A 19,678-nucleotide genomic window follows, 5' to 3' on the forward strand; every position below is an offset into this window, starting at 1 on the left:
CCAGTCCACTAATTTGATTGTTATTTAAATTGGCAGCATGGTGGCATATTGGTTAACACATTGGTTAGCCCACCTCTTTCCTCTTACAGTCCAATTACATGTGTTGTAGGCTGACTGGTATCTCTAGATTGTCCGCAGTGTGTGAGTGTTTATGCAGTCGTGCACTGTGATGATTTAGCACTCTGACCAGGGGTCTGTACGACCCTGTGTACAATAAGTGGTAATGAAAATGTATGGATGGATAAAGTGATTCTATTTAACCTCGAATAAAGATCAGCCGTCTGTAGGATTTTTCGGACATCTTCTTCGCGCTCACTGTTAAAAGGTATTGATGAGGAAAAAAGGACAAATAATTTGCAAAAAAATTATGTTTTATGTGGACATAAGAATCAAGTGGAGAAATTAGACACCACAGAATCATTAACCAAAATAGGAAATCCCTCAAAAATTGATGAAAGTATAATAATTCTAAAATATATGCACAAAAACAAGACAACATATCACCCAAAGAACACCAAACACACTGAAGCCTCGTGGTGGCAGCATCATGTTATGAGGCTGTTTATGTACATTTACATTTATAGCATTTGGTGGACGCTCTTATCCAGAGTGATGTACAAAAGTGCTTTCAAGTTCCTATCAATGAATACATCAACACTGGTTCAGTAGGTCATAGAATAGGGATGCTATGAGTCTAAAACTCTGTTTTGAGGAAATATAGCATACACACCTTTTAACAGGAAAACATGCTAGTTTAAGTATCTCAGCAAAAGGTAGGTCTTTATTTGTTTAGCAAAACTTCAGCTGGGTCTAAAGCTTTGTTAGACAAAACTGAAAAATGGTGCACAGAAAAATGAGAAATTGTTGAAATGTCTACAGTTAAAGCATACATTCTAAACATAGCTATCAAGAAATATATGTAAAATACAAACATTAGAGTGCTCTCTGTTTGAGTCCCTTTTTAATTACAGAAATAAGCTGTATTCAAGTCAATAATATGATCAGAAGATTTTTTTATTGTCATCTAAGCCACACACATACATATATATATATTCAAGATTCAGGATTCAAGATTCAAAGAACTTTATTAATCCCAGGGGGAAATTCCTTTGCCATGTTACAGTTGCTCTAATGGAAATAAAAATATAAGAGAAAAAGAAAGAAATATAAATTATGAAAATAAAATATAAGAGAAAAAGAAAGAAATATATACACTGTTTTATAAACTGTAAAAAAAGAATAAATAAATACAAATTCTGTACAAATACTACACAATTACTATACAAATACTAGTGTAGAGCTGTAATATTGCACACAAGGATTGTAATTAGGTGATAATGGTACAGTTGTTTGTACATTATTGTGTAGTGCATCAGATATAAATATATATATGTGTGTGTGTGTGTGTGTGTGTATATATATATATGTATATATGTAGTGCATCAGATATGTATATATATATATATATATATATATATATATATATATATATATATATATATATATATACATACCTGATGCATTACACAGTGACATGAATGTTCGTACAAAAACAACAGTGCTATATGAAAACACAGAGCTATATATAATAACATACAACTAAGACAAAGTACCAAACAGTTCTAGTGCATACAGTGAAGTTCAGTCATTCATTTCTGTTTGCCTGTCTATTTGTCTGTGTGGGTGTTGTGAAATGTGATTTAAGGATGTTAAGGAAAATTTACATAAGTCATTATGTCAAAACAAAGCCCAGCTTTCAGGCTCCGCATGTTAGAATAAATGAGAGCTAGAGTAGTAAACTTAATACCCATAAGAATAAGAATTTTTAATCAGACAGTGTGTGACTGCCCTCTTGTGGCAGTTAAAAGATTGTATCCATGGAGGTGCTTTCAGCACGAGAGCCAGTGATACACACTGTTTAGTGCTGGGTTCTGCATTATTTATCATTTTTGGATGTGTTTTTTTATTTATTTAAAATTTGCCATGTTAAATAGACATACAATATATATATTGAGTCAGTTCTGTGCTCTTCAGGACTTGCACAACTCTAAGGTGAAAAAACGGGCAGGTAACATCATCACAGACCCCTCTCACCCTGGCCACAACCTGTTTGCACTTCTCCCTTCAGGAAGATGCTACAGATCTCTGTGCACTAGAACATCTAGGCACAAAAACTGTTTTTCCCCCCATGCCATCTCCAGCTTGAACAGCTAACACAGGAATTATTAGCTGTGTTCTGTAATTCATTTCTGTAATTCTAATTACTGCCTATTTCTCAATTACTTGTAAATACACAAGCATATATCTTTATTTATACAGCTGTATATAGAGTGTATAATGCACATAAATCCTCTGTTCTGGATTCATACACATATTATTATATTATTGTTAAGTCTAACTATTTTAATGTTTACTGTTCTCATTCCGGATATGATTCTGATTATTTATATATATACACACATACGTACACACACAGACATTAACCTGTAATATACAAGGTCCATTCCCTTACTTACCTGTCTGAGGTGTGCATAGAGCTGTAAAGTGGATGATCGTTCCTGAGGACTAGATAAAAATCTCTCTGATCTATAATAATCTGAATACACAGTTAAAGCTCTGATTTTGTGAATATTGTGAGATCCACTTTACTTCTTTAACTGCCATTGTCTGTCTAAAGAATAAATGTAAAATGTAAACAAATGTGCTGCATATAGGATTTTGTTTTGAGGGATATAAAATGTTTGGAAAATGGTAGATTTCACTTTCTTCCATTAGGTTGTGTCAGGAGTGCCCTCTAATGGAGAATTATGGATCTGGGTGATGGTTCTTTGTTTGCATCCTTCAGCCTCAAGATGGAGACTTTTATTTGTAAGTCCAGTGGTAGGAGCTGATGCAGTCAAAGAATGATGCAGTAATCTCTTTCTTTCTCCTTCAAATCTGATCAAGTCTTTGTATTGAATGGAAATAAAATAGAGCTCGCTGTATGCATAGACGATGTATGTAATACTTTAAGAACAAACAAGGTGATAAACCGTAGGCTATAGCAATAAGGCAGCCTATGAGGCTTGAATCATACAGAGAGTAGTGTAATAAATGCATACTTGACACCTCCATCATCCTTTAGTTACTATTGTGGTTTTGGCAGAAATTGGGATTCCTGGGGAGATACCTATTGTGGTTTTGTAGCTGTTATTTTTACTACAACACCACCTGATAATTATTCAAAACAAAGCCTGTTTATTATGGAGACATTATCAGGTAACTGGTGTGTCTCTTAAACTGCAGGCTGCTTTGCTGTTACTCATAAATAAACCTGGAATTTAATGCCAGATGTTGACTAATCCATCCAGCTCCCCCTGTTCTCTCCATGGGCCACATTAACAATAGTGGTGGTGCTTTTCTGAAGGAGGGGGCAGATGGGGTCCCCTCTGCAAACAATGTCTGCTGCGTGGGGGTTGGGTATGTGCATAGAAAGTCACCACTGACTAGATATCACGCCAGCTTTCTCCTTTCACCAATGTGACAAAGCGGGGGGGGGAAACTTCAGTTTGCATGAAAGCTCATAAATCCATATTGCAGGAATGGAGGCTTTCACTCGCAGCCATCTGTCTAGAATTAACAGATGAGTACCATGTTATTTTTCTGAGAAGCTTAGATATTGTGTATGGGAGATACATTTCGTACATAACAGCCTAGAGTTATTTAGACAGACAGACAGATAGATAGAGAGGGAAGAAAGAGAGAGAGAGAGAGAGAGAGAGAGAGAGAGATCTTTATTGATTCTGAGGGGAGTTGCAGTGTAAAAACATTTACAGATAAAATAAAAGCAAAAAAAAAAAACGTAAAATAAACAAGCACGGTGCAAAAATAGCTTTTTCTGGACAACAGTTTATTTATTTATATTTTTAAAAAAAAATTCAAGTAAATCCTGTAATAAAATAACCCTAAAATGGAAAAGAAAATAATCAAATTTATGGCATATTCCCTGCAGTGTTTTTCCACGATCAGATCATTTTATGCTATGCATCCATGTATACTAGCGCTTTATAGCATCTTTCACAGGCTATAAAGAGTGGCCTGTATGTTCATTAATAAATGATTACACGTGTAACATCTGTCTTCTTATTTGCTGACGGCAGCAACTAAAGAGTAATATTATGATATGGCTGCATTAAATAATGATCATATTAGAGAAAGGGAGTGGGGGCAGGTGTGAGTAAAATGCCCTGGGCATCAGGCACCAGAGTTTCTATAATTAACCAGAAAGTTCTTAAAACATGGGGCTATGCAGTTGTTATATATAGACTGTCACCAAGAGTTCTGCAACAATGAGTTGATCTAGTGTCATTTTAAAATGGTGTTGTTTTAATAAGAGTGTTTCCACTATTATTTCCACAATGTTCGAAAAAATTGAATACCGTCTGCCACTTAGATTTTATTTTATGGCTCTATTAATCATAAATATATATCACTCTTGGTATGCATAACAATAGGAATCAATAGGTAACCTGCATAGTGCTTGATTTGCTTGAGTTGCTTGTTTTACACATCTTTCTTGCTTGTTTTGAAAAATATTAGGATTTACACTATCATTCATTTGTTCATTCACTCATTTTACAGCAAAGAAAGGTACAGCAATATGAATCATAAAAGAACAGTGTGTCCACGATGTCTGTGGTGTGTGTAACATTATCAAACTATTGTCACTATGCTCACACAAGCTAACCAGTGAATTTCCATGTTTTCCAATCTGACATATCCTTGGCATGATGGTAATAATAGTCTTTAGTACTGTAACAATATGACATTGAACATTTGGAGTCATGTAAACTATTTCTCAGTCATCATACATCTATGATACTCTATAATCTTTTGTACAGACAGCTGCGATTTTACAGAATGATCAGCTCATCTACCTGTCTTTAGTGACAAAATAATTAAGCTGGACTGATAACTGTTTCCAAAGAGACAACTCCTGGTTTTTTAGATTGATCATTAATTTTAAATTCAAAGCAAAACCAAAAGCAAAACCTCCCCCTTGGCAGTATTAAATGGGATAGACTACATCCAAATATATTGGCAGTGATCTGAGTTTTTCTCTGTAGTGTGAAATTGTGGAAGTTGGCCAGATGCAATGTCACCTTGTTGAGATTCCAGAGAACTGTGAGAACCCTTTACATCCTGTGTACCAGTGTAGACACAAGGATGTGTGTGTGTGTGTGTATGTGTGTGTTTGTGTGTGTCTGGGTGTCACTAGAGCATATAGAATACTTGTGAACAGTAGGTGACAGTGCTCGGCTGGCAATTACTGTACAGAATAGTTTATTTCAAGAGAAATACTTGTTAATAATAATAATAATAATAATAATAATAATAATAATATAAAATAATAATTCTTCTTCTTCTACTTATTATTATTATTATTATTATTATTATTATTATTATTATTATCATCATTATTATTATTAGTATTATTATTATTTACGGTGTAAAATAGTAAATAGTAATAAATAGTCAGATAAAATGTTGTGTCTATTTTGCATTTAGTAAAAGCATTTCTGTCATCAGCACAATTCCTACAGTAGGCTGTAAGAATATGTTGATTTTTATGATGATATATTTTTATTAATATATGTGCTTAACAGTGCTTACTATTTTTTTATTATAAAGTTTCTAAAAAATAACATGATTACATTTTGTCAAGTTATTTGGTCTTGGATAGACTGGGGAAAAGGTCCATTACAGACAAACAATTTTTTATATAAATCTTTATATGAACGTGCATATCATGACCTACCTTTGATTTCACTGACGTCTAATTATACAGTATATCATATATAACATTTTCATAAGACAATTTGTCTTGAAACACCACTTTACAGTTTAGTCAGGCTGAAAGTATTTTTAAACAGCTGGCTCTAATTATGAACAAGTGCTGAAACAAATGGTTTACTCCTTCAGATCAGTTGATTTAAAGTATTTACTTAATATACAAAAGGAAAAGGGTATATTGATGTTTTCAATCATATGTCAGATAGGTAGCTAAATCTGGTGCTTTGTCCCCTTTTAGCAAGCAGCCAATTTTAAAGTAGCACTGCAGATTTATGTTGGATATTTCATAAGTTTATTGCTAAATTTATTGCCACCATGATCGCCACTGTAATCTTATATTGCACTGCTTGAGGAAGCTTCGTGATGCTGGAATTTTAATGCCCCATGCCCTCAAAGCAGTGCTCGCGCTCTTGTTCCGCCCGTCCTTCTTTATTATCATACAACTAAGCTGATTCGCCGGACAAAAGCGGCGCCATCCAATCGCAGCACGCGGGAGGCGGGTCTTTGCCGCCAGGGTTTGACAGAGGGCCGCGTGACGTCACGAAGACTCGGCACACCAACGGCAAGGCTCAGAGATGCTGTGAGCGCGAGACCACAGCATCTTTCAGTCACACGATCCGGAAAAAAAAGCACGCATCTCCGTCAAAGCCCGTATCCGCACACACCGCACCATCCTCCTACTCTCCGGACTTGACTGACATTACCTAACCCCAAAGCTCTCGAGGCGACGTTCATGCAAGAGCTAAGGAGCGCTTCAGACGCAGCATTTTTTGTTTTGCCTCCTTTTCTTTCTCATTATTTATTCGACACATTTCTTGTCTAATTCATTTTTTTTCCGGGACTAACCATCCTTTCTCCTATCCATGAGGAGAGCACCATTACAGAAGAGAAAGAAAAGCTTAAGTTATAAGAGGGAATAAGAGCTCACCATTTCCACCGGACAGCCTGCCAGAACAACATCCTACTCCCTGAATGTTAATGTGAATCCTTAAGTCGCGCATCGTTTTGCAAGCAGGGCTCAGTGTGCTCTTGTGCCGTGTTTCGGAAGGAACTTATAGCGCGTTTGTAACGAAGCACACGATTCAAATCAGCGCACCCGCAGCTCAAACCTTTGCTTTTATCCCAGTCTCAGATTTGGCGATCAGGATCGGTTTCGACACGCTTCGTGCGACGGAGAAAAGCGGCGGAGTATCGGCGTCCGTGAGAAAATGATGGCCGGCGGGGCAGTGCAGCAAAACGGCATTTTCTCTAATCCGCACCACCACAATCAGCAGCCGCACATGGAGTCGGACCCGCCGGACTCCCGCAAGAGACCGCTGGAGACGCCGACCGAAGCGAGCAGCACCAAGCGCACCAACACGGGGGGTAAGACAACAAACAAGCAGAGGGCCTGCCATGCTAAACATACGTGTCGTGCTTAGACAGCCATGGCGTAGCGGCAGGTTCATTTCCTAATTTTAATCCTTAACGATGTGCTGAAATACGTCAGATTGTTGCGAGGTTCAAGAAAAATAAACAAACTATACCCGTGTACGGGCTCTAACAACATAGTGCGTCCATTTTCTAATATCAGCGGCCTTTGATGTTAGTGATGGCTGGAGACTGACTGTAGCCTTGGGTGTGAAGGAAAGGCGTCAACATATATATATATATATATATATATATATATATATATATATATATATATATATATATATATATATATATAAGCTTGTTTTTGTAGTTTATGAAAGGAAAGGAGGAATGCCTTTAAGACTAAGAACAATGAGAAACGGCGAGCGCATCCTTGGCATCACCGTGGATGACCTTGCATTTATAAACAAGTGCTTCCGACTTCAGGATGTTTAAAAATGAGAGATTTTAAGATATTTTTTGCCCAAATACTGTGCCAGATTGACGATTATCACGAATCTAGTCACGAATAGATTATAGTCACGTAGCGTAAATTATTACAAAACAAGGGATAGCGTCCAGGATGGTCTTATTGCCCACAGCCGAGCGCGCACACTCCTATGTTAAATAGTAAAATGTTAATATACCAGTCTGTATTATATACAGGTCACATGTTATGATGCGGTGGTGTATTATGCGCTAGGCCATTTGCGGTGTTGGACGTAACCATTGGCATGGCAACCCCGTTAACGTGTCTGCATCGCGCGCAGAGTGTTCAGACATTTCCAGTTCCTCTCCTATAACTACACCAGGCCTATTTTTTTTAAACAGTACATAACCTATAGTATGTTCATATTCTTCTCCTCATGAACTTTGCAGAAAATCGTTGGTGCACCATTTTCTCTTGCCTGGTGTTTACATGTGTGGAAATCGATGTTTTCTGCACTGGCAATGAGGAAAAAAGCCCATGCTGCACCCGTGGGAGGCATTATACACAAACACCATCCATTTGGCCAAATGAAATGGCTGTTAGGGTGGTAAGAGCAAGGCAGCAGCACCAAGCAGGATTATCTGTTTAATGTTCGGTACAGCCGTATTATCCTTCAGAATATCACACCACTGAAAGCTCACTAAAGAGCAGAATTCATTGCTTACATAAGGCCATGTTGTTTCATACATGACTGCATGCTGATATATACATTATTATTTACTGATATACACACTTAGATATGTCTACATTAGGATATTGGATATTGATATCAAGGTTACACTTAATATAGACTATTTCTTATTATGATGAAAATAAGATTTTAATAAGAATTATAGTGAAACAAAATACTAGATCAAATGAATTTGAATCTGATTTAATACAGTCTGATAACATTAGAACCAAAATATTTAGAGGAACCAAAATTTAGTGGTAATATTGTACAACTTTAGATTGTCCAGTACCAGTTAAGACAAACGAGATTAACAGACTCTGTCGAATTTACCTTACACACATCCATTATATTAGCGTTTGTATTTATTTATTTATTATTTATTTTTTAACAATGTATGAATTTATGATTATTGTGGTTTTGTGTGAACTGCATGTATTTCAGTAATTCAGGAAAGGCAGAACCAAAAATTTCAGGGATATATTGCATGGTTTAAAATTGAGGTAAAATAAAGATTTAGGATTAGTTATGTGTTTATGTAGAGTCCGTATACTCTACATTAACACTTTAATATCTGATTTGTAGGATCTAATGCTGAACTTGTTGAATAATGTATTGTTATTGTAGAATACAGCCATATTCAGAATGATACCTGCTTTGTTTTCAGTGTCCACTAATGACATTGTGCGTACATTACGGCGTAGTACTCTCTTTGCAAATAAAATTCTTTTACTAAAATTCATTAAAATAGATGAAATGTTGTTACATATTTGCATTTATTATTTTTTTTTAATCTTAAAATTATATAAAGCCACACAATCATCAAACCTTTATCACGGTATAAAAATTGTTCTCTCTCCGTACATGCATCATGTTCACTGGAAATATAGTGTTGTGGTAAAATAATGATATTAATAATAATACCAACCCATGGTTCCTTACAGAAAATTATGAGATCTTGTTATATTTTATTTTTATATGTTGCCTGTAAAAACCTTTTACACATAGTGAGAGAAAGTTGGCAGAAAACAAGGCATCGTTTTCTTGCCAGAAGATCATTAGGGGAGTGGTGTTGTTTTAGCCCCATCACCACTAAAAAGCTGCTCTTGGTTTTCCACAAGCTGTGCCCTGAGCATTAATGGCGTATATAAGGTAGAAACTGGTAATTTTGTAAATGAAAGCACTGGCACAGGAGGCGTCTTGTACACTGTTGTAGGGGGTGCAGGTGTCCTTGGTGAGTAGCATGAGGGAACGGTGACCCTCTTATGGAAAATGGGACAGAGGAAATGTGTGTGTGTGTGTGTATTTGTTCCTGTCAGAGAGAGCGAGACACTTAGGAAAATGGAAGGAAGGTAGAGCTCCTGGCACAAGAAATGTGTTGTTGGATCATCTATAGGGGATATTATTCATGGTATTGATTGATACGTTAGAACTGCTTCCTCTGACTTCACATAATCAAGTACTAGCTTAAGTCTTTCTCATCGTTTAAGAAAGGATGGGATGTCTCCTGCTAGGAAAAGAGTAGGCCGTGGAGCTCGCTCAAAAAGAGATCTTACATAAACATGATTTGCCAGCTGGGTTTGAAGATTTTCCCCAACCCCCTAAGACGTTTACATGGAGGACAAATAGCTGCTTCCTCGCTCTGGCCCACTCCATTCAAACACAACTGACAGAGCTGTACAGCGATCCTAATACAGCTGCGTTTGTGACCAGCCCCCTGATTAACCATGCGGCATGGCTGCCGCAGTTATTACTTTGGGGAACCATGCATTTAGCTCTTTTATCACTTTTCCTGCGGCATCCTCTGCATCCTTACCAATTCCTGCGCTAGTCCTCACTCATCCTTTTCCATCTCTCCATCGGTGGTGGCCATTGATTACCTTTCAAATCACCGCCGTGTCTGTCTACTGATCTGCGAACAATTTTAACGTAAAGGGGGCGCTGTTCTTCTCCTCCCCCTCCTTTTTTGAAAGCACTGCGTCAAAGATTAAAAAAATCTCTGCAAGGGCGGGGGGCTTTCGGTGGGCCGCACTGTTGAGAAGGCAGCACGGGATTGGATGAGAGGCTTGTCTCACTCTGCCTGTCTGCGACGGAATGGAGCATGGGGTGCTCGATGAATATGAATGAGAACAATGAAAAGAGCGACTCTAAAAAGGATAAGATTCGATCCCCTCTTTATGCTATTTCTTCCCGCCAGAAAGGAAACAGTTGCCTCATGCTTGTCTTTGTCTACGCTAAAAGAATAAACATTATTCAATAGGTAGGTGTATATTTCAGCCAGGCAGTTTATGAGACAGACCTATTACGAAATCCTGCCACTTTGCATCAATACGTGAAGGCTTAATTCCTTGCGATTTCATAACATTGAAAATAATGGGGCAAGCATTTGTTATAACACAGATAGCAGTATGCATGACATGCTGTATATAAAAGTAGCCAGGATTTGTCATCATCATGTGCTATCTACCTTATCGCAACTATATTTGCCCCTATTGCCCTCTAGCCATAGTCTGGCTTGTTGACCCACATGGCTCCTGACACGAGATCCCAGGATTTGAACCTTCAATCCCCAGGCTGATGCTACCTATTCTGGGCATCCCATCTCTTTGGACCTCCTAGCAACCAGTGACTTTGTTTATCCATGACAGTTTTTACCTGCTTCCTATTTGGCACCTATTGTGATCGGATTAATAAAAAATGTGTATACACAGTCAGTAAAAGCACATCATTTACGGCAACATTCCCATTCATGATGTTGTGCTCTTTCTATAACACATAATGGGAGTGCTGGATTGGAGACTTTTCTTTCAGTGACTCTATAGCTTGAGGAAATACGATGAGATTTTCCAGGCTGAGTTGTGCAGACAAGTGAGAGGAAATAACGTTGTTCCTGTTAATACTTGGCCTGCAGAGTCATTGCCCTCTGATGTGGGTTTAGAATAGGGAGTCCCTGTGGTAAAACAGATCCTGATTTTCTGTATTTGCCAGAAATGAAACACTACCTGGGAATACCCTGGGAAATCCTGAGAGGCGGAATGCTGGTCTGAGTGTTTTAGCACAGAGGGATCTGGCATTCTGTTTTGACCTGCAGTGCAGTGTGCTCCGGCTTCTGTTTCCAGCTGCCTGCTGCATTCCCTTTAATGCACCTGTTAAAACACTGACTGAGAAAAGCATTAGAATTTCTTACCTTGGTTGACTTTGCCACGAGGCGATGATGAAATCAAAATTGAAATAAACATTTCAGTGTTTGCACTGAGGCACTGTGCAATTTTATAATACTGGATGTGCTTGGAGTTATAGGAGCAAACTGTTGGGCTGTCATGGCAGTGACTGTTTTTAAGATAAATTTGTTTTCAGAGTATGTATCCAGATTCATTTCCTGGCAGATGAGATGGGAAGAGCTGATTAGATGTGAGAGATAGGTCTTTGCCCCTCTAATATCTAGTTCCTTGAACTCACTTTTACAGCTTATAAATGTGTACATGAAAATAAGCAAAGGAGTTGGGTATTAAATTTTGGATAAATAAAATCTGCCATTTGTAATTATGTAAAGTAGTATGCTATGTTGTGATGGTCTTATATGTTTTCAGTCTTGGCAGATTAGGAGTAAACCAAGCATGTGGTATTGTCTTCTTTGTTAGATATTTCCGAGGCAAAACACTTACATATGCAGAATACACATTATTTATTAAACCTAGCATATTAATTTGGGGTGATTAAATTTAGATGCATCCAAATCAAAAGGAGGGCAATCTCGGTTCTGGGAAATCTGGGTCATTGCAAAAAAAAAAAAAAAAAAAAAAAAAAAAGTACTTGTGCTAATTTATGGATAGAGTCAGGCTATAGTATCTCGAAACAATACTGGGGCTCAGGTCAGGGAATCAACAGAGTTTCATTTTAGGTTGCCTTTATTCTTTTTCATCTTTGCTGTATGATTAGAGTGGGTTAAATCCTGAAACAGTAATGTGTGTGTATGTTGTTTAATCTAAGATCTGTACAGAGTAAGCTTCTCACACATATTGATACTGTAGACAGTCTGGCGATGCTAAAAGGATTACCACAAGACAATTAGATAATTAAGAGACTGTTAAACCGACCCAATTTTTAATGCTAAGTCAAGCACCATCCGCATTTACATCCCAAACTATTCATGCTGCTGACCTTCCTAAGTCTTTTAAATCAGACTGACCCAGTCCCTGCTGGCTCTTTCTGGTGCCAATGATGCTTCGGCAGTATTACGTTTGTGACCTTTTTTAACAAATCCGAGTACGCAATGCTTGTTATCGCTCTGTTTCTTCAGCTGTGCATGTTAATTGTACTTACTATCTACTATTATTTTTTGAAAGCAGTGTTTAGCCGGTAGCTTGCATAGCTCAGCTTGTGCAATAAAATGACTGCAAAAGATAAATAACTCTTCCAGAACTCCAATCCAGTCTAATGCACCCGTCTTGTGGGAGCCGACATGGATTAATAGCGGCTGGATATTAGGCGTGTCCTTGAACGGCTATAGTGGGTGGATACAATGTCATGTTAAAGTCAGACCACTGAGTATGTGCACACAGCGACTCCACTGACCTGAATAAGAAGCCTTACACACATCAGTAGCGGTCGTTTCTAGGCCTGTGTGTCCTCAATTCTCATTGTTTTTATTCTTTACAATAGTTCTTTAACTGTGAAGATTCTATTTGCCTCGAAGCTCTTTCCATGCTGTGAATTATAAATAATAAATACTGTGTAACTAAATGTTTGTTCCAACATGGCCTCATGCATGATTTGCAAATTCACACAGCTAAATTGATGAGGGAAAAAAGGCATACGAGTAACGGTTAAGAATGCAGCAGGGTTAGCTTTTATAACCAGAACATTTGCTCGTTCAGATTCTTATAAACTTCATTTGCGATCAGTTTGCTCCAGAAAACAAACCCAGCTTAAAATAAACGCCATCCCCTTTTTGAAAGCTGCCATTGTGCTTTACAATCCCATGCTAGTTACATTTCTATAATAATACACTAGATTTAAATTATTTAGATTTATGCACAAAGATGCCTTGCTTGTATCCAAAGCATATGTTAAGCGTATATTAAAGTAGATATATTTTAGCTTTAAAATATGCTAGGTTGAATGATTTGATGTTACATTTACAGGCTAGTTAGCTAACTAACTGGTTCTAGTTTAGCTAGATAGATAGATTAGCTAGCTTTACAATTAATGCATTTGTTTTAATGCCTTTAATCTCTGTTGCTGTTTTACAAACATTTGAAAAATCCCATCAACAGGTCCAGAATTTTTACGTGTAGAAACTAGCATCGGTTGTTTTTTGTTCTAAAAGTAGTCAGTAAAGTAATATTCTGTTATATGTGTGACAGAAGAGACATTACTTTCAGCACATCCCACTTAACATTCTGGTCAGACGCTACAGCCTTATTTTCCTTTTTTCTTTCTACAGAAGAAGGCGAGTACTTCTTGAAGGTGCTGATTCCCAGCTATGCTGCAGGCTCTATTATTGGCAAGGGAGGCCAGACCATTGTGCAGCTACAGAAAGAGACAGGTGCCACCATCAAGCTGTCCAAATCCAAAGACTTTTACCCAGGTGAGTCTCCCAAATGTGTCAGTCCACCTTCAGTTCACATTCTAAGTTACACCTTCCGTCTTTCATTTCAGCATCCACACGTACTGGCACACTGTTATCACCCTCTTGGCTAAAGTTTTTGGTGTATATATAAATGTTGTTTTAACTAAAGGCTACAATGTGGCCTGTTCCAGAGGCACTTAGCTTCATCCTCAATGAAAATCATATGAGAAGGACGTAATCTTTGGCATGCGGCCACCACACATGGCCTTTATCGAGGCTCAGGTTGCACAGCGTGGCAGATCAAGACAAGCACGGATGTAGAATGTAGTAAAGAAGGAGAAGAAAGTTACAGAATGTTGGTTTTAATCTTTTATTCTATAAGACCCTGGTACTGTGGGTACTATAATCAATGGATGTCACTTTTTGTGTGATGAATAGATACAGTTTTGGAATGGAATCCAGCATATTTCTGAAAGGAAGTGAAGAATAGTGGGGGGCTTTTAGACTCCTTCTTAAAAGAACGTTTTGCTACTGGCTTGTGCTGCCAGGGCTTCCGTGACCAACAGGGCACCTCTGTCCTCCCCCTGCCCCCCCCACCCCCCGAGACTCCCAGAAGAACACAGCAGATTTCAGATCCAAGACACCTCCCTTCAAAAAGCTGCATGCCCTTTCACTGGCTTTGACATCTTTGCTGTAATGTTCCAGTGTTTAGAGTGGTGCTGCTTAAATGGCTAATTAATTACAGGGAGAGAGATCAGATGATAAATTAAAATGTGCAGGGAAGCATTTTTCGAAAGAGATGGATGCGATGGTGCAGTGTTGGTTTGTTGGAGTGGAGTGTTGTGTAGTGGCGGGGGGGTGGGGGGTGGACACTGGCTTCCTCTGCAGTGAAGGGGGCATCTGTATGGAAATGAGTATGAGCTTTTTCTTGGATACAAATCAAAAGATCCACCTGCTGTGAGTAGGGGGAGGCTTTTTTTTTTTTTTTTTTTACTTAGAAGCAGTGTCCGGCATTCCTGATTCAGGCAGATTTGAAACCTCTCAGCGGAAGGACCACTATCCCTCACCAAAGACTCTCTTCTTACTTCATCTTGGCTAAGTGCCCCAGCAGCATTTAATTCTGAGGCAATTAGCTGGCTACAGCAGTATTGGTCTGCAACTGGCCAGCATTCATTATTGCAGGAGAAAAGATTTATTAGATGCCTTCACTTCAAATATAGGGTTGTGTAAGGTTTACTAGGAAACGGCACTCATAATTTTCAGTGGCTTTCTGCCTGTAGCATACTCATCCACTCATCTCACAGAGGCCAAAATCAATGTAGCAACGTCATATACGCTACATAAAATATTCTAAAACAGTATTAGTATAATGAAATTTGCTAACACTGCAGTATAAGGCTAGATATTAATTTAATGCTAATAGGTGCATATAGTAATTAATGAATACAGCAGTTATCTGGCATCATTAACACTAACAAACACTAGGTTATTAATATTTAATTTAATAATAATAACTGCAGAGTAACTACTATGAAAATGTAAATGACTCTTAAAGTAAACTTTTAATATATTGTATTGTTGGAGAAATGGTTATATGAAATTTTAATTTGTTTCACAAATTGAATCTATCCACATACGACTTCATTTCTTTGGTAATATCTCTTTAAATACCCCCCCAAAAATGTGTGTAAAATATATTAATTTTAGAAAGGTTATTTATAAGGTGTTATCTCTTTCTGTGTATTTTGTTGACACAAGAGTGGTAGTTATTAGGAAGATGTACAATATAGTAAAAATATGAGAACCATAAATGAAGGACTGTAAAGCTGCTAATGTTGCCTACTGTATTCCTTATTTACACATACACACACACACACGCACACACACACACACTTATTAGATTTAAATTGGTGTCTAATATATCAACCCCGAAATTCTAAAGTTTTAAAGATTTGATGCAAGTTATACTTATTATACAATTTTGGAAAGATTCTGATAAAATAAATATTGAAAGAAATATTGAGGTGCCAAAACATCTTAGTCTGAATATTGATGGATTTAATTACAGTACTCTATGACAACAAAATATCATGATGTTATCTTTGGAAATAAAGAGCGAGGTGGGCGAATGAGTGAGTATTGTGAGTCAGTGAGTGAAGGAGTGAATGTGTGGGAGAGAGGAAAATGAAGTGATCCTCACTCATGCTGGATACCCAGGTGTTTGCTGCTTTTGCCACTGATATCAGGCCAGAGTAGCTCTTAGACTGAGCAGTGATGGCGTGTACTAGCATGGCACCATAGATTCCTCCTAGTTATGTAACATAAATATTTTTCCTAGACCCTTGTTTTTAGCTTTTTGCTTTGAAATATTTTTATTCAATAAATTTAGAAAGGCACTACCTATCAGACACCTAAATCATTTCCAGACCATTGGCAGCAGGACGCGTTATCTGTCCAAAGAATCTGTGATTTCTTGGACCGTTGCTTGCATGGGTTAGTTCATTGAGTTTGTTTGTTTTTGTTTTTTTGTCTTTCTTGAGCTTACACAGCAACTCGAAAGCACAAGCTATGTACAGTGGTTGTCTGCAATTATGTTATTGTGAGTGATGCTGGTGGAATAATTGGTGAAAACAGGTATGAAAATTTAATGTCTGAGTCCATCCAACTTTTTTTGGCTTGTAGGTTTGTTTTGCAGTTTTGTTTTGTTTTGTAGTACCGTAGTTTTGGTTTGCAGTTTTGCAGATGTTGGCCCTGCTGAGATCATACAAGACAAAGAAAACACACTTATACTGTTGTACTTGTCACAGTAATGTTACAAGCCATTTGCTGACCTGGGTGACAGCACTGGCATGTATTATTTATCATTTTCTTATTTTATTTTTTTTATTCTGATGTGTTATGCAAAAGTGAGCGTTTTCCTGACATAAATGGACTGAAACAAATGAAATAAATGTTGCATCATTTATTTCTTGAAGATGCTTCATCCTGTGCTGAGCAGCATGTTGTTTTTTTATTTTAGGCCAGGCAACTGATCCCGTGTTCAGCTCCTGTGCCTTAGAGGTGAGCAGGGTGCGATATTAAAGCTTTGTCTTAATCCTGCACAATGATTGTGGTTTTCAGTAGCTAATTCTCAGGCAGCAGCTCAAAACCCCCCTCATGCATCCATGCACAAATACGCACACTCACACACACACACAAACAGACACACATGCGCACACACACACACACACATCCCACCCCCATGCATTATCGACATTGTTGATTTCTCCCTGTAATCTTCTTAGGTCTAAAGCTTTTTGACTAAAAGATGAAAAGCCACAATGTTACATATCTGGCCTGGAAAATAGATGCCCGTATTTTTCCTTTCGGCTTCTCTGTTTTATCCAGAAATGTTCCGTGTTTATTTGATGTTGTTCAGCTTTTAGCTTTTTGCACACTGATGAGATGTGAGGCTCTTTTGTCTGTCATTTAATTCGTGACAGCACAATTATCTGAATCATCATTATTAGATGTTATCAATTTCTAAAAAGGATCATTCTTGCAGTAACCAGTAGCATAATTAATAACAACTAGCAAGGACCGAATCAGCGAAGAAGATGGTATACGTCCATATACGCATTAGTTCTGAGTTTGTGATTTGTGCTTAAACAAGTATATTAAGCTACGCCAAACCATATTAGACATAATAAAGCTCAACTAATGAGATTTTTACAGTCTAAATATGATGAGACTGTTTAAATTGCTTGTCATATTTTTCATTGGAGCAATTGAAACCCGTTTGAGCCTCGATAATCAGTTTTGTCTGAAAATCCCTAAAATAGTCTGATATATAGAGGCATGTTATTCACTTGGTATCATTGTTATTCAAGTGTGTAAAAGCCACATTGTCTGAGAAGGCTTGTCAGAGAGCATCTGGGGCCTGGCCGAGTGTCTAGAGGAGGAACGAGATTCCCTTAGTCTCCCGTGGCTTTGTTTTCTTTTCCATGTGACGTTATACAGGCTGGCCTCTGACTCAGTGATGCCCTCAGTACCAGTCAGTGCCTGAGACCCCCATGTTCAGCTAGTCCTCACACAGAGAGGCTCAGATTAGACTCTTCTTAGAGACAAGATATGGACAGTGATCATGATGACTCTCTTACTGACTAGCATGTTGTCCTAGCACTCTTACCGCTCCCGCTGCTGAATTGTTCTCACCAAGGAAGATATTTTTTATTTTTTTATTTTGTGATGCACCCAGGGCTCATCGCATGACTGTGGAACCGCAGTCTTAACACGGCATGTACTGTCCTTAGTTAAGGTCATTCCATCTGTCTCTTCTCCACTTTGCTGTCTCCTGAGGTCTCAAAGGTGCTGTACTTTTTCAGCTCAAATGTAAAGCCTTTTAGTCGATTAAAATGAAAAGCCACAAAGGGACTCACCATAAATACATTGATGCAGATTTTAGACAGTGGATCAATTGTGGAAAGTTGGAGTGATGCCTCCTCCCACACACTAGCCCACCAGCTCAAACCCTCCTCTATGTGTGCACAATACAAATAGTATCGATCTGTCCTGAAGCACTTGCTTCTTGAAATGAGATTGTGGCTAAATGCACCAGAGAGAGAGAGAGAGAGAAAGAGAGAGAGAGAGCAATCCACTCCCTGTGTCTATCCTTTGGTTTTTCATCACTCTTTCCCATTTGTCCAGCTGGTCCCCTGCCTAAGTCATTTTGATAATTCACACTACAGTCCTTGCCGTCCTGGCCGCAGCACACGCCACAATTCCTTTCAAATGAATCCTCGGCTGACAGGGTGACCTTCGCCTGCAATATTAACAATGATCTTCTGAGCTGACTTTCCAAACACATAATAAATCTAAGGAAAGAAAAACATTAGATCTTCGCTAATTTGTACTCTACAGTAGATGGCTTGCCAATTTCCGTAGCTACAATACAATATTTAGCCTCTTCAATTAGTTGTAGTTAGATATATCAGACCTTTCATGAATCCTGTCTTATCTGCTCTCAGATATGAGCATCAGTTAATAGGGTGGCATCATTAGATCAGGCATTAAAAGCTAACAAGCACAGAGGCTCAGAATAATGTCGACTGTGCCCCGCTGTAGGGGGGAGGATGGAGAGATACAGTCAGCAGGAGGTCCTTGGATTATGGGCCAGTTTCATGTGTGGAGGTTCAAAAATAGGAGAGCCTCAATCCCTCCTTTGTGGCATGCATGACAATGGTTTGGCCCAGCTGCATACTGTTATGGCCGAGCCACGTGCTTTAGACATCAGCCTATCTGCATGTGCACGTTTGAAATGAACATTCCCTGTACATACCAGGAGGAATTCGGTTATAGTAAATTAATACAGTGTTTTATCACTGATCAGTTTCTGATCTGCTCATGACTGTCTATTGTGTCTATTGTGACAAAGATACAGAGGTAGTAAGAGAAAGAAAGAATAAAAGAGGGAGCAGAGAAGTGATTGAATATCCAGTCGTTTGAATGGTCAGCGATTGTCCTGAGCCATGCAGGACAATAAAGATTGCTAGGACACTTTTAATGACAATAGAGCCTTTGACATCACTGACCGCACAGGTCCTCCAGACTGGGGGAGGGGCAAACAGGCTGGCTTCCCATCTGCCCTCTGAGGTGTGTGTTTGAGTGTGCGACAGCAAGAGAGACAGGCAGGCTCGGAGAGAAAGTGAGGAATGGAAAGTGAGAGGGTAATAACATGCTGTTA

General features: G+C 38.3%; 1 protein-coding gene across 1 annotated transcript in view; it reads left to right on the top strand.

Moving 5' to 3' along the window:
• Window positions 1–6,377: 6,377 nt before the first annotated feature.
• The window catches only part of nova2 (NOVA alternative splicing regulator 2), a 45,482-nt gene continuing 32,181 nt past the window's right edge, over window positions 6,378–19,678 (top strand). The window contains exons 1-2 of the mRNA XM_058413592.1: window positions 6,378–7,197; window positions 13,831–13,974. Of these exons, the coding sequence (XP_058269575.1) occupies window positions 7,041–7,197; window positions 13,831–13,974 (301 nt within the window). The 5' untranslated portion in view covers window positions 6,378–7,040. The remainder of the gene's footprint in view (window positions 7,198–13,830; window positions 13,975–19,678) is intronic.

This window comes from Hemibagrus wyckioides, linkage group LG17 (assembly GCF_019097595.1).
Source record: "Hemibagrus wyckioides isolate EC202008001 linkage group LG17, SWU_Hwy_1.0, whole genome shotgun sequence".
NCBI lineage: Eukaryota > Metazoa > Chordata > Actinopteri > Siluriformes > Bagridae > Hemibagrus > Hemibagrus wyckioides.